At 65.4% G+C, this 14982-nt stretch overlaps 1 protein-coding gene across 18 annotated transcripts; it reads left to right on the top strand.

The window, feature by feature from the left end:
- Positions 1–5037: 5037 nt before the first annotated feature.
- ADAMTSL5 (ADAMTS like 5) lies at positions 5038–14920 on the top strand. Of its 18 annotated transcripts, none has more exons than XM_070622340.1 (14): positions 5038–5483; positions 6321–6388; positions 6587–6642; positions 7039–7105; positions 7214–7305; positions 7520–7580; positions 7705–7813; positions 8912–9039; positions 9701–9812; positions 10143–10229; positions 10349–10512; positions 11787–11994; positions 12066–12137; positions 12365–14920. In XM_070622340.1, exons 2-14 carry the CDS (start codon positions 6362–6364, stop codon positions 13105–13107), a joined length of 1926 nt encoding a protein of 641 aa, XP_070478441.1. In that variant the 5' UTR covers positions 5038–5483; positions 6321–6361; the 3' UTR covers positions 13108–14920. The 18 variants fall into 18 exon arrangements, with proteins under 18 accessions (XP_070478441.1, XP_070478446.1, XP_070478447.1 ...); XM_070622345.1 differs by having other exon boundaries at positions 5352–5483; positions 12480–14920; XM_070622348.1 differs by having other exon boundaries at positions 5422–5483; positions 6321–6438; positions 6541–6642; positions 12480–14920.
- Positions 14921–14982: the final 62 nt, after the last annotated feature.

The raw sequence follows: 14982 nt of genomic DNA, 5'->3' as shown, positions 1-14982 counted from the left end.
CCCCCCAGAGCAGAGCCTCCTGGGCTCAGCAGCTCGACTCCGCCCTTTGACCGGTGACACTAGAACACGTGTCCACGGCCAGGGTTGGGGGTGGGCGGGGTGGGGAGGGGCACCCAGAGGACAGTCTAGGGGACGCTGCTCTCGACACGCCTGGTGGGGGACCCGAGGGGGATCTGGAGGAGATGGGGCTGCAGACACGATTGGGGCCAGCACGTTGCTCAGGACCCGCCAGGGCCCAGGGTTGGAAACGTCAGGGATGTCAGGGGACACGGAGGGTTTGGGGCCTTGGAGGCTCACAGAACCGGGGGGCGGCTGAGAGCTGGGCTCAGCGGGTGCTCTGGGCCCAGGGGCCAGGAAGTTCCACCTCCTCAGTCAGCAAGAAGCCTTCCAGAAGCAGATCAGATCACGTCCAAATGAAAGCCTGCTGGTTCGCCTCTGTGGCCCTGCCACCCACACACTCGCTCACCCGGGTCCAGCCACCCCTGTCTCTCTGTCAGTCCCATATCCCATATCAACTTCATCCTGACCTCAGGGCCTTTGCACATGCCATTCTGTCTGCCCAAAGCCCTCCCCACCCCCAAGTCTTCACCAGTGGCTCCTCCTCATCTTCTAGGATGCAGGCTAGGGCCACCCTCACCCAGGAGGCTGCCCTCCCCCCCGTGATTCCCTCTGTGGGACCCTCACAACATGAAATCCCAGTGGGCGCTGCTGCTCCAGGTGGACCGCTCCCCTGGTGACCTCCCGCCCGCCGGACACTGCGTCGACCTCTATCAGGGACATTGATTGACTCGGGCTGCGTGCGAGGCGCTGTGCGGACATCGAGCCGGCCCGGTCCCCCCAGGACCCGTGCGTGTTTCACCTGCTCGGACCGTTTTGCCGACTCCGAGGGAGACAGCTTGGCGTCCGTGGGGATCCTGGAACCGAGAAAGGAAACTAGTTGGAAAAAAATAAAAAAACTGGTGGGACCGAAATAAAACTTGGAGTTTGGTCAACAGAAACAATGCTTTCTGATATTATTTATTCGCAACAGTAACGTGACGATGGCAGTTCCTCTGGGCTCTTGTAACAAATTGCCACAAACTCGGTGATTTAAAAAAGCACGTTGAGGATCTCACAGTCCTGGGGTCAGGAGTCCGACGGGGTCCCAGGGGGCTGAACCTGGGGCAGGCAGGGCGGGTCCCCCCGGAGGCCCCAGGGGAGGAGCGTGTCCCGCCTCCTCCAGCTTCCAGAGGCGCCGCGTCCTGGGCTCGGGGCCCCTTCCTCCGTCCGCACGGCCAGCAGCGCAGCGTCTCCATCTCGGCCTCTGACCCTCCCGCCTCCCTCTGCTCAGGACCCCGGGATGACCCTGGGCCCCGGGAATCCAGGGTCACCCCCATCCCAGGGGCCTCGACTTAACCCGTCTGCAGAGTCCCCTCTGCCTCGTGAGGTGACGCACACGTCCGCAGGGTCCTCCCTATACTACTGACAGCAAAGTGTCGACTGACACTCTCTCTAGTGTCTTTGCCACTTTCTGTAAACCTGAAATTATCCCAAATAAAACTTTTCTTAAGAAAACAAAACCGGCACTAGGAGATCGTTACAACAAATTCAGACGCCGCCCGTAAGGCCAGGACTCGGGGAGCCCGTGACCCCACCCCGAGGTCGTCGTGGGTTCGTTCCTGTCGTGTCCCGGGTTGGCGGGAACGTGTGTAATTTCTCTCCCGTCAATGACGTCAGGCCACATCGTGTGTCGTTTTTCTGAGTTTTCACCTTACAACGTGCCTCGGATGACCTGCCGTTTCCGGTGACCTCCAGCTGCTCCCGGCCCCCAAGCCATGGGAGGCCCCTGCCCCGGTCGGCCTCGAAGTCAACCCCGTGCTCACTGTGCTCAGGCCACACGGGCCTCCCCGCCGGGCCTGGTCCTCTTCCTGCTCCTCCAGCCGCCTGGCCTTTGCACGTGCTGTTCCCTCTGCTGGGAACACCCGCTCCCTCACACCCTCTTCCATCCAGTGCCCCCTCGTCCTCCAGGCTCTGCCTCGAGTGTCCCCGCCTCAGTCCCCCCGGACCCCTGCCCCAAAAGGAGCTCAGGACACCAGTTCGGACGTGGGTCTGAAGCCGTCCCAGGACCTCCAGGTCTCGGTGTGCGTGACTTCGCCCCTCTGTGTCTCAGTGTCCCGACCCGTAAGGTGAGGGGGAGGATTCCTCTCCCAGGAGGCAGTTGGGAGTGTCACATCAGATAGCGCAGCCCCCAAGGCAGTGGTGACTCGAAGTAGGTGACACACTCAGTCACTGGATCAGCTGTGTGAGGAGTGGGAACTGTTGGGGGCGAGGGTGGTGGAAAGGCTGCTGTTCCCCATTAGTAGGAGCCTCTTGATTAGAAGCCACAGAAACCCAATGTTGCTCAAGTGAAAAATAATGGGTGGATGGCTTCAGGTATGGCTCGATCCAGGGACTCAAACAACCATCTCAGAAATCTGGCCCTTTCTGCTTCCTCCCTCTCTGTTGGCATCTCTTCCTGGGATGGCAGGGAAGACACCAGCAATCCCAGGTCACATGGGTGACCCTGGCTGTGATGGGTCCTCTTTCCTGCTCCATTTATGCTCGTGCCCAGGGACAGCTGGGCAGCTCCAGAGACTCTGGGGGCTTTGGGGCAAGGGTGGCAGGACCACTCCCATCCAGTCTACTCGGGAGGTTGACGTGTCCTGCGGACAACATGGCCAGGCCTAGGGGATCATGGGAGGCCGCAGGGAGCTGGGGAGGGGGACACAAGGAGGCCAAGGCTGTGCGACCACAGAGGGAGCAGGACATCGACTGACCCGCATCCCCTAGGACCCAGGTCCTGGCCCTGCCTCAGGGAGGGGTCCAGGCTGGAGCTCAGGGAAGGAGACCCCGCTGAGCCCTTGGCCGGGGTCTAAGCCGGGGCACAGGGTGGGGCCTGGGACATCCCTGCACCTGGAGCCTCTGAACCCCACAACCCCCCGCCCTGCCTGTGCCAGGTGTCTCCTGCTGCTCCGGGACCCACCGAGGCCCATGGAGGACAGAGGCAGGAGGCTGAGACCCGGGGAAACAGAGGCTGGGGGATGGGCGGGGTGGGCCCGGGACCCCACACCTTCCCCCCCAACCCGCTGTCCCTATTTGGCCATCCCATGAGCATCACGGCCACCACGCGGCGCAGTCCCCGCTGTGTACTCTCCCCACAGAGCATGGTGACTACAGTGTGCGCTTTCTGCAGGACTCGGCGCCCGCTGTCTGCACGCCCTGCCCGGCACTGTGGGCCGGGGCTCAGAAAGGAGGCACAACCGTGGGGGATGCGACTGTCCACGGCGTGGGGCCCCCGGGCCAAGCCGGGGTGATTTCTGATGCCCCCCAAGACCCCAGTCCACGACACAGTACACAGCAGGCGCTCAGCAGAGGGGGCCTGCATGCGCCGTCCCCACTCCCTCTCCTGCCGTGTCCAACCTTGACCTCCTCAAGGTCATGACCACCTCCGCGGATGCTGACCCCCGGGTCACTCTCCCGTCATCTCCCCACACACGCTGCCTGCACGCCGCCCTCCAGGAGCCCGTCCTCCCGCGGACTCTGGGGCCGCCCCCACTCCACCCCGGCTGGCACTCCGGCCCCATCTCTGTTCCCTCCGCACTCAACTCACATCCTGTGACCTCATCCATGACTGTCAACATCGCGGGCGCCGAGGACGCCCACGCGGCCATCTCCAGCCGGACGTGGTCCCCAGACTCCCAGCCTCTCCCTGGCATCCAGGAGGGACCTCTGGTCTCACTCTCTCTCTCCCACCGCCCCCAGCTGTCCCCCTCAGCAGAGGGGACAGCTCCCTCTCCCCGCCCCCTGGCACAGCCCCTGCCCCCAGGACACCCGCCACTGCTCCCCACTGGCCCCCACTCCCACCATCACAGCAGCCAAGGGCGGCTTTTCCAAAACAAGAGCATCCGCTCCCACCTCCAGTGGCTCCCAGCCCCACAGCCCCTCTCTGACCTCATCTCTGTCCCCACCAGGCCACCTCCCGACTGTCCCTTATTCTCCGATTCCAGCCTCAGGGCCTTTGCACCTGCTGTTCCCTCTGCCTGGCTGCCCTCCTGTGACAGTCGCCTCCTCAGTGGGGGCCTTCCTGACCCCACCCCGTTGGCAGCGGGCCTGGGCTGTCTCCTCTGCGTGTCTCCATCAGAAGGTGGGATTTCACGCTCCCAGGGGGCCACTTTCCCTGTTAGCCTGACGGGTTGGTTGTCCACAGCGTCCCGGCACGCAGTAGGAGCTCAGTAAATGTCGAATGGACCGCTGGCACTGGGTGACCCTGCTCTGAGCTGCTCCCTGCTGGAGGACAGACAGAGCTGGACAGACAAACCTTTTCCCTGTGGTCAGGGCTGGGAGACCCCATTACTGGCTTGCAAGGAGGGGCCCTCAAAGCTGAGCCTGTGCTGAGCCCAGGGGGCAGAGGGCAGTCCACCCATCGGCCCATTGGTGCCCCCACATCTTCAACCCGCCCACTAGGGAGCACCATGGGGTGACAGGGAGGAGTCCCGAGAGGGGACGGGCAGAGGGCACCATCTGTGTCCCCACGTGGGTGGAGGGCAGCGTGCAGACGTGAAGCCAGGTAAGGCTGGGGTGGTGGGAGCCCTCCATGACCCTGTCCCCGCCAGTCCGCGCAGAGCCAGGGTCCAGCTGGAAGTTTCCGGGCGGAAACCTGCCTGCCCCATTGCCTGGATGGGGAAACTGAGGTCGGAGAGGGTGGGACCTTTGCGCGCCCGGGGAAAGGACCTTCTGGACCCGGGCCTGGCTCCGAAGCCGGGCCGGGCGGGGAGGGCGGGAGGCGGGGTGGGGCGCGTCCTCCGCTGACAGCAGCGCCCGGGAATGCGCGGGCCGCTGGGAGGGGGCCCTGCGCCCGCCCCCCACGCCCGGCCCCCGGGGCTGCGCTTCTCCGCAGCGCGCTGGGGCCCGGCGCTGGGGGGGGGAACCCCAGGATGGGAGCCCAGGCGCGCGGGGTCCTGAGGAGGGTGGCCTCGAGGGAGGGGTAGGGGGAAAGAACTAGGGGAGGGGGCAGCGGCTGGGAAAGGGGACCCTCGCCGGGACGCCATCGGGGCGTCGGTGGAGAGGGCGCAGCGCGCGGCCTCCTGGCACCGGGCAGGGCGACCTCGGTTCGCGCGCATTCCCGGGCCCTGAGCGCCGCGCCCGGAATAGCAGCCCCGGGGTGGGGGTAGGGGCGGTCATTCCCTCGCCCTGGGATTCCCAAGGTCTCGGGGACGCGGACGCTTGGACTGAGGCCACGGCCCTGGGGGGCCGGGAGCCGCGCCGGCCACCAGTCCCCTGGCGCCATGGCCGCGCGGGGGCGCACGGGGCCGCCGCCCCTCCGGACCCCGGCCTGGGCGCGCCCCGGGAGGCCGCGTGGGAGGGGCCGCCCCGGGCTCCCCCGCCCTCCCCGCGGGCCCCGCCGCTTCCGCTCGCCCTGGGGCCGCCCAGGGAGCCAGACGCAGCGCCCGGGCTCTGGGTCGCCGGTAAGTCCCTCTTCCCATCCCCCCGCTAGCCCGGCCCGCCGGCGGGCGTCTCCTCCCCCTCCCCGGCCCGGGGCGGGCTCGGGGCTGGCGAGACGGCAATCCCCAGGGCGGGAGAAAGCTGGCTCCCACTACCTCCTGGGTAAACTGAGGCCTAGAGGCATGGCTTGTCGTGCGCTCCAGACGGACAAGTGTAAGTGTCTGGCTCCGGGGTGGGGGCTCTGGGGAGCGGGGAGGGTGGACTTTCTAGCCCCTCATCTTTCATCACCTAGACCCCCCACCCCACAACAGTGCTGAGCCCAGAGGGGGTGTCAGAGGGCCCCGCTCCCCGGTCCAGACTTCCTGCCTCCTGGGCCGGCGCAGAGAGGGGCGGGGATGGAGCTGGCACACAGCTCTGGGAAGAGAGCGGACCCGCCCTGCCGCCCCCCAGGTTCTCAGGACCTGGAGCCACCTCGGGCCCACCCCTGGTGCCCAGGTCCGAATGTCAGAGCCGGGAGGGCCTGCGAACCGGGGAAACTGAGGCTCCCGGGACTTGTGGGGCCGGCCTTCCCTCATCCGGCGCCCCGGACCTCCGGGCTGCGGGACTCCAGCTTGTCCTGCATGTCCTTCCGCACTGCTGACCGCTGGGCAGCCTGGCCCTGGTCCGAGGAGCACTCCATCCCCCTTTGTCGCGGTGCCATGGTCGCGTGGAGGGTGTGGATGGCAAGTGACTTCATCCTTCTCCTGAGAGATGGGGAAACTGAGGCCCGGGGAGGCAGAGTCTCCCCTGCCAGGCCTCCTACCCCCCAGCCCCCACCTCTGTCCCGAGTCATTCCATCCGTGGCCCCTTTCCCTCCACAGGCCACCCTGGGCTCCCTCCCACACCCTCTGCACATGAGGCCATGAGGCGCCGAGTGGATCCAGGCCAGGTCACCCCTCCCTGCCCATCCCCCCACCCAGGGGCTCCCTGCTGCCAAGGGTACGGGGGCTGAGGGGGCCCTGGAGGCCGGGGTGCCGCTGGGGGGGGCCTCTCCCGGGCCCCTGCCCCTGAGTCTGCCCCCACTGGCCGACCCTCCACAAGGTCTCTTTGAGTCCTGGACTGAGCCCAGCTGGTCCCCGCTGCGCAGATGGGGAAACTGAGGCCTGGGGAGGTGGAGCGGCTGGCCCCCGGCCACACTGGAAGGTAGAGGCGATGATGGTGGGGAGCGGGGAGGGGGCCCCCGCCTGGAGACAACTGTGCACTATCCTGGAGGGGTTCCTTCCATCCTTGGACACTGAATAAGCACCTGCTGTGTGCATTGTAAAACAGTAAACAACCAGTAATAGTAATCATCATTTTTGAGCTTTCCCTCTTCATATGAGGTTCTGTGCCCCCCATTTTCCTTACCTGATGGGACAGACCCCTCAAAACTTTCCTGTAAGGGGGAGCTCTATTATCACTCCATTTTTCAGAGATAAGAAGGGAGGCTCAGAGAGGTTCAGTTACTGTCCCAAATCACACAGCCAGTCAGGGCAGAGTGGAGTTCGCCCCCTGGTCTGCTGGCAGCCCCCACTGCAGCGACCCCCTCTGCTCCCCCAGACCCCGCCCCCTCTGGAACCTCCTGCTGTGGACCCTCCTGAGCTGTGGTTTGGGGGGCAGTGCTCAGGTAAGGGGGGGACATGAAGTCAGGGGGCAGTGGGCACGGGGACCCAGCCGGTGGCATGGGGGTGCCAGCCTCCCTCCAGGCTGACCCGGCTGCTCTCTCCCCAAGTAGGGTCCGGGCGAGTGGACCCCGTGGCGATCCTGGAGTCGCTGCTCCAGCTCCTGCGGGCGGGGGCTCTCGGTGCGCAGCCGCCGGTGCATCTGGTGAGTGGGGTCCCTGCCCCCCCCAGCCCCCCCCCCACTGCCACCGGGCCCCACCCTGGCCACACCCTCCGCCTGCCCACACATGCTGTGCCTTTGAGCCCCACTGAGCCAGCTGGAATGTGGGTGCGGTTGGCGGGGGTGGACGGGGTGGGGGGGCAGGCCGGTGCTGGGGAGGGGGTTCCTGACCACACTTGGGCCGCCCTGCTCCCCCCAGGTTTCCTGAGGAAGAGCCGTGCTGGGGGGACAGCCACGAGTACCGCCTCTGCCAGTTGCCAGTAAATACTGCCCCTCCCAGCCCCCATCTGCCCTGAAGCTCACCCGCCCCCGCCCCAGGCCCCCAATACACTTGCTGCTCTGTCAGGGTCTCCCAGCCTCTGACCCACCCCTCTCCATCCCCAGGACTGTCCCCCGGGGGCCGTGCCCTTCCGAGACCTCCAGTGTGCCCTCTACAATGGCCGCCCTGTCCTGGGCACCCAGGAGGCCTACCGATGGGTGCCCTTCTATGGCGGTGAGCAGTCTGCCTTCCTGTTGGGCCGGAGGGAACAACCCAGAGCTGGCAGGGAGAAGTGGCTGCCCAGAACGAAAGGGGACTTGGAGGGTTTCAAGGAGAAGGGGGCGTTACCACTGGGGCTTTGAAGGATATGTAGGAGTTGGTGAAGCGAAGGGGACAAAGCGTGTGTAAGGTGTGAAGCGGGGGCAGAGGGAGGCAGGGTGTGTTCTGCACAGAGTTGAATGCCAGGCTGAGGATTTACTTGGAGCTGTAGCCGGAGACCGACAGTTCTCAAACTTACCCCCGTAGCAGGAAATGTTGCCGCACTGAGCTGAAAATAGCAAGTTATATAACTCTGTGCCCAGGGCAGCGCGCCTCCAGATTTACGGGAGACGTGCGGCTTCAGACGCCGTGGTGGGGGCAGACACAGATAAGAAAAGCCCAGAGCGGAGAAAGTTCCATCCGTCCACCTCATGGGTGTTTCTTTCCTTTGCTCTAAGAATTGCAGGAAACCTGCCTCCATCCCACCCCAACAGAGGCCCGCCAGGGCCAGCTTGGCCTCCGGGCCAGGCAGGGTCTGCCAGCCAGGCACAGGGAGCTGGGACCCAGAGGGAGTTTGAGCCAGAGGAGCAGGGACGAGGGCTGTGGGCTTGCGGGTATCTGCCCGTTATGGCCCGGGGAGGGCCAGCGACACACCCAGGCTCCATGGGACTCAGTCAGCACTGCACAAATGCTCCTGATTGGATACCTGGTGGGTGCTGGGCCCGAGTGCTGAGTGAGTCAGCAGCACCCAGATGTGTCTGGCAAACAGTAGATGCTCAGTGAGTGCTTGTGGAATGAACGAATGAATGAAGAATGGGTAGCGATGTTAGGAACGGATATGTAAGGACTCGTAAGATTAGAACTTAACACGGATGAATGAACGCAGCTCCGGGACACTCCCAGGGGGCTAGAGGTGGAAGTCCTGACTCTGCCTCAACCACCATGTGTGGCTTTGGTTGGACTTCTGACCTCACCTGCCCAAGGGGATGGCTGCCTGGGGGAGACTGGCAGGGAGGGGGCTGGAACTCAGATAGAGGTCCCTGGACCAGCCCAGCAACTCCTCCCTCCTCCCAGCGCCCAACCAGTGCGACCTCAACTGCCTGGCGGAGGGGCACGCCTTCTACCACACCTTCGGCCGCGTGCTGGACGGCACCCCCTGCAGCCCGGGTACCCGGGGCCTCTGCGTGGCTGGCCGCTGCCTTGTAAGGATCTCCAGGCCCCGCCCATCCCTCCAGGCCCCGCCCCCAGACTATATTCATTTAGTTCTAGGCCTCGCCCACTCCCCTAGGCCACGCCCCATCCCAACCCAAGGCCACGCCCCTCCTTAGGCTCCACCTCCAAACCCTCCGTCCAGAGCCTGTCCTTCAATTCCAGGCCCCGCCCCCGGCCCAAGTTCTTTCACTCCAAGCCCCGCCCCTCACCCTGGGCCCCGCCCTCAGGCCTAATTTCTTGTATTCCAGGCCACGCCCCCAGTGCCCGGAGCCCCGCCCCTCACCCTGGGCCCCGCCCTCAGGCCTAATTTCTTGTATTCCAGGCCACGCCCCCAGTGCCCGGAGCCCCGCCCCTCACCCTGGGCCCCGCCCTCAGGCCTAATTTCTTGTACTCCAGGCCCCGCCCCCAGTGGCTGGAGCCACGCCCCTCACCCTGGGCCCCACCCTCACGCCTAATTTCTTGTACTCCAGGCCCCGCCCCTAGTGGCTGGAGCCCCGCCCCTCACCCTGGGCCCCGCCCTCAGGCCTAATTTCTTGTACTCCAGGCCCCGCCCCCAGTGCCCAGAGCCCCGCCCCTTACCGGAGGCCCCGCCCCCAGGGCGGCGCCAGATGGGGACTGCCTGTGACGTGCGCGTGTCCCCCCACCCTCTAGAGCGCCGGCTGTGACGGTTTGCTGGGCTCGGACGCCCGCGAGGACCACTGCGGCCGCTGCGGCGGCGCCAACGACTCGTGCCTCTTCGTGCAGCGCGTGTTCCGCGACGCCGGTGACCGCCCGCCCCGTCCTCCCCGCTCGCCCAGCGCGAGCCCTTTAACCAGCCGCGGACCCGGAAGCCAAGGCCCGTGCTGATTGGGCAGTGTGCGGCCCGGCCCCCTCTCGCTCCTCGTTCTGATTGGCCATTGCAAGATTGTCCCGCCCTCCCCAGAGCAGATGGGGTTTTAACCCTTTCGCTGCTGCACTTAAGCGCTAATAATAACCCCAAACGCTGGTGGAGCGTTTTCGGTGTGCCAGGACCCACAGTAGCTCTTTTAATCCTCAAGTCCTCCCTCAAAGACACCCCACCCGCACCCCAATACCGTCCTGTCCTCCCGCCCAGGTACCTTCGCCGGGTACTGGAACGTGACGGTGATCCCCGAGGGCGCCAGGCACATCCGCGCTGCCCACCGGAGCCGCAACCACCTGGGTATCACAGGGTCCGAGGGGGGAGGCGCCACAGGGAGACTGAGGCCCGGGGACTCCAGGGTTGGGGCGTTGGGGGGCTGGCGGCCGTCCCTGGGAGCCCGGCTGACCTTTCCCTTGCAGCGCTGATGCGGGGCGACGGGCGCTACGTGCTCAACGGGAACTGGGCGGTCAGCCCGCCCGGGACCTACGAGGTGGCGGGCACCCGCGTGGTCTACACCCGGGCTGCAGGGCCGGAGGAGACGCTTCACGCGGCAGGGCCCACCTCCCAAGACCTCCTCCTGCAGGTGCGGGCGGCCTCTGAGGGGCGCCTGGGCGCGGAAGGGGGCGGTTTAAAGGATCTGGGGGGAGGCAGGGGTCAGAGGAGGGAGGCTGGGGACAGAAGGTCAGAGGGGGGAGGCTGGGGAAAGAGAGTTGGGGGGGCTGGGGACAGATGGTCTGATGGAGGAGGCTGGGGACAGAGTCAGAGGAGGGAGGCTGGGGACAGAGGGTCAGAGGGAGGAGGCTGGGGGCAGAGGGTCAGAGGGAGGAGGCTGGGGACAGAGGGTCAAAGGGAGGAGGCTGGGGACAGAGAGTCAGAGTGGGGAGGCTGGGGGCAGAGGGTCAGAGGGAGGAGGCTGGGGGCAGAGGGTCAGAGGGAGGAGGCTGGGGACAGAGGGTCAGAGGGGGGAGGCTGGGGACAGAGGGCAGAGGGGGGAGGCTGGGGACAGAGGGTCAGAGTGGGGAGGCTGGGGGCAGAGGGTCAGAGGGAGGAGGCTGGGGACAGAGGGTCAGAGGGAGGAGGCTGGGGACAGAGGGTCAGAGTGGGGAGGCTGGGGACAGAGGGTCAGAGGGAGGAGGCTGGGGGCAGAGGGTCAGAGGGAGGAGGCTGGGGACAGAGGGTCAGAGTGGGGAGGCTGGGGACAGAGGGTCAGAGGTGGGAGGCTGGGGACAGAGGGTCAGAGGGAGGAGGCTGGGGACAGAGGGTCAGAGTGGGGAGGCTGGGGACAGAGGGTCAGAGGGAGGAGGCTGGGGACAGAGGGTCAGAGGGAGGAGGCTGGGGGCAGAGGGTCAGAGGGAGGAGGCTGGGGGCAGAGGGTCAGAGGGAGGAGGCTGGGGGCAGAGGGTCAGAGGGAGGAGGCTGGGGGCAGAGGGTCAGAGTGGGGAGGCTGGGGACAGAGGGTCAGAGTGGGGAGGCTGGGGACAGAGGGTCAGAGGTGGGAGGCTGGGGACAGAGGGTCAGAGGTGGGAGGCTGGGGACAGAGGGTCAGAGGGAGGAGGCTGGGGACAGAGGGTCAGAGTGGGGAGGCTGGGGACAGAGGGTCAGAGGGAGGAGGCTGGGGGCAGAGGGTCAGAGGGAGGAGGCTGGGGACAGAGAGTCAGAGTGGGGAGGCTGGGGACAGAGGGTCAGAGGTGAGGAGGCTGGGGACAGAGGGTCAGAGTGGGGAGGCTGGGGACAGAGGGTCAGAGGGAGGAGGCTGGGGACAGAGGGTCAGAGGGAGGAGGCTGGGGATGGAGAGTCAGAGGGGGGAGGCAGGGCCATGGTTGAGTGTGGCTCCCCGGCGTGTGACACCCCCCCCAGGTCCTCCTGCAGGAGCCCAACCCCGGCATCGAGTTCGAGTTCTGGCTCCCCCGGGAGCTCTATGGCCCCTTCCAGGCACGGGCGCAGGCCCTGGGCTGGTCCCCGCGGCAGCCGCAGCCTCGGGAGGTGGAACCTCAGGCCCCAGAGTCCCCCATGGCCCCCGCGGCCCCCGCAGCCGGCCCCCCACGGCCCCTGACCCCTGCCCCAGGTGAGGTGGGGCCGGCTGGGGGGCGGGGAGCAGGGAGCAGGGCCTGTGTCCCTGACTGCGCCCCCCCACAGACCCCTGCCCACCCTGCCCCGACTCTCGCGGTCGCGCCCACCGGCTGCTCCACTACTGCGGCAGCGACTTCGGTGAGAGACCCCGACCCCACCCTCACCTGGCCTCTGTCCTGCTGACTTCTGACCCTATCCGAACGTACCCTCAGTTCCTTGACCCGACTCCAACTTGACCCCTTCTTCCGAGCCTCATTGGACTCCTTGATCTGACCCTTTGCCCTAATCTGACCCCTAACCCTTCATTGACCCTGGACCTGACCCTGACCCCAGGCCTCGGCTGACCCCAGTTCCTGTCTCCACAGTCCTCGGGGGCCCCCAGGGCCCCCTGAACCCTGGTCACCCTTGTCTGGCGGTGGGCGCGTGGGTGGGTGCCCAGGATGGAGCGGCTGGCCAGCCTCAGCACCGCCCTGCCCACAGTGTTCCGGGCCCAAGTCCTGGGCCGCCTGCGCCAGGCCCAGGAGACCCGCTACGAGGTGCGTGTGCAGCTCGTCTACAAGAACCGCTCGCCGCTGCGGGCCCTCGAGTACGTGTGGGCACCGGGCCGCTGCCCCTGCCCGCCGCTGGCCCTGCACCGCGAGTACCTGCTGGCCGTGCAGCGCCTCGTCAGCCCCGACGGCACTCAGGACCGGCTGCTGCTCCCCCATGCTGGCTATGCCCGGCCCTGGAGCCCCGCCGAGGACAGCCGCGTGCGCCTGGCCGCCCGGCGCTGCCCTGTCTGAGAGCCTGGACCAGGCCCTTGCCTCGCACAGCAAGAAAGACACACCCGACCGGGCTCAAACTCAACATATTTCCCCTCTCGCCCTGGCTTCCAGGGAGCTCAGAAATATCTCCTGCTCGAAGCTGGGTGACTCCCTGTCACACACATTTAGACACCCCTGCACACAGTCAGATCCACTGTCATAAGCAGGCAGGCCCTGGTGAGGACACACTGAACAGACTCTCTTATTTCCTTTCTCACCCTGGCTGCCAGGAAACTCATTGCTATTTCACACTCAGAAATTTTGTGTCTGCTTTTATTCCCCTTGCCTCACACTCATTTACTTAGAGACACTGTCACAAACCAAGCATGGCCCAGAGGAAGGCTTGACTAACAGGACACTGTGATGTGTCAGTTCCCCTTCTTGCTCTGGCAGCCAGGAAGCTCATCACTGTTTAACTCTCTGTTGCTCTGTGCTCTCCCTTCTCGCTGCCACTTACACACGTACCCTCACGTCTTCAGAGACACCGTCACAAACAGGCATGGCCCCCCGTTCCCCCGTTTTTATTCCTATTTAATTTTTACAAGCACTTTAACAAGGACACGTACTTGGCCACAGAGCCTTGGGGATGCGCTGGTAGTCGGATCCATAATTGCGCTCTCACAGCGCATCCAGGTGTGGTGACGCGCAACCCGTCCCCTCCGCCTCCTGATCCAGCCCACCTCCCTCAGCGTGTCTGACCCTGTGTGTGGAGGGGGGACAGGGGATATATGAGGATGGGGGGAGGAGAGGAGTCAGCGGGGCTTCATAGGCCCCGAGTCCCCTCCCTGTGCCCCCTTGGGGACCATTCATCTCAGGCCTCCCAAGGGACCCCTGCTCTCAGCCTGTCCCCTGTCCTCGTGCCTTTCTTCTCCTCGTGTATTCTTCTGGAGCTGGGAGGGCAGACCTCGACGGCGTGTGAATTGGGCGGTCTGTGGGGTGTCACACAGTCACTCAGCAAACCTTCCCCGTGGGGTGCCCCCGAGGGGCCGCCCTTCTGCCTCCCCACCCTGGATGGGGCGGCTCGCGCTGTCACTGGGACGATCTGCTCTTCTGTGCCATCCGCGGTCCTTTTTCTCTGGGCTGCGGGATGGAGGGAGTGAGGACAGGGTGCAGATGTGTGGGCCTCGATGGGCTCAGCCTCTGACCTTGCAGGTGACTTGGACCAGGCCCCGCCCGCTCTGGGCCTCAGTTTCCCCATCTGCAAGTACCCTTTCAGCCCCTCCCGGTCTCTTCCTAGCGCCTTCCCTAGCCGCGCCTTCATTCACGCATCCTTCCAGCTAGTATTTATTGAGCGCCTACTGTATGCCAGGAACCCAGCAGTGCCTGGGCCGTCCCAGGCCTGGCCTTGTCATCTGCCACCAGTGCTGAAGGTGGAGGACCCCTGGATGCCCCACTCCTGGGGGCCAAGCGGGGTGCAGGTCTGGAGAGAGGCGTGGGGCCAGGGCCCCCCTGGTGGCAGGACACAGGGAGAAGGGATTCCAGCCCCGTCCCTACCATGGGGCCTGCAGCCCACAAGGGACGCAAGTCCACTGGCCCCATGACACCCACTTCTCTCGTTTGCTGTCCCGGGACCGCCCCTCACCACCCGCTGGCCTCCTTCACCAGTGCCCACCCGGCCCCGCCTCCCACCCCTGCCACCATTACCCTGCCCCCCACTGTTAGACCGAGGGGGCCCTCAGCCATGCTAGGTGTGGGGACGTGTCCACCCTCTCAGCTCTGGGATCCTGGGCAGCCGCGCCACCAGCTCTCAGCCGGGCGCCCCTCACCCTCTGGCCGCGGGGTCCGCTCTGGCAGGCCAGCCTGGCGCCCCCTGAGTGGGGGACTTGTGGCCCTGGCTCTTTCCAGCCCCGGGAAGGCAACATTGTATCCAGTTAGTGATGGGGGGGGGGGAAACAGTGGGCCCTGGATGTCACAAGGTTTCCTGATCTGCTCTTTAGCTTTAAAAACAATTTAAAGAGAGAAGAAATTGCAATTCTAAAGATTCTCAAATTCTGCAACAAACGTCACCCGGAACCAGAGTTCATGCTGGCGGAGCGAGACCGTGCGCTGTTTGCTGCTTTACATGTAAACACGAATAAAAACTGTGGGCGGTGACACAGAGTGATGGCAACAAAGTGACTGAATTCTGCTTTGTCGTCTTTCCGGCCCCAGCTCTTTGTGCTGTTTACCGTGTCCCAGGA

Source organism: Equus przewalskii, chromosome 6 (genome assembly GCF_037783145.1).
Source record: "Equus przewalskii isolate Varuska chromosome 6, EquPr2, whole genome shotgun sequence".
Taxonomy (NCBI): domain Eukaryota; kingdom Metazoa; phylum Chordata; class Mammalia; order Perissodactyla; family Equidae; genus Equus; species Equus przewalskii.
Note: the sequence above shows the minus strand (reverse complement) of the source record. Positions and strands in the feature narration are given on the sequence as shown.

What these genes read in the sequence shown, in the direction of transcription:
- ADAMTSL5 (XM_070622343.1), top strand. Translation starts at nt 5,643, where the DNA reads ATGGCTTGTCGTGCGCTCCAGACGGACAAGT. An exon ending in GCGTGGCTGGCCGCTGCCTT is followed by an intron (nt 9,040 to 9,700) that starts GTAAGGATCTCC and finishes CCCACCCTCTAG; the next exon opens with AGCGCCGGCTGTGACGGTTT. An exon ending in GCCCCTGACCCCTGCCCCAG is followed by an intron (nt 11,995 to 12,065) that starts GTGAGGTGGGGC and finishes GCCCCCCCACAG; the next exon opens with ACCCCTGCCCACCCTGCCCC.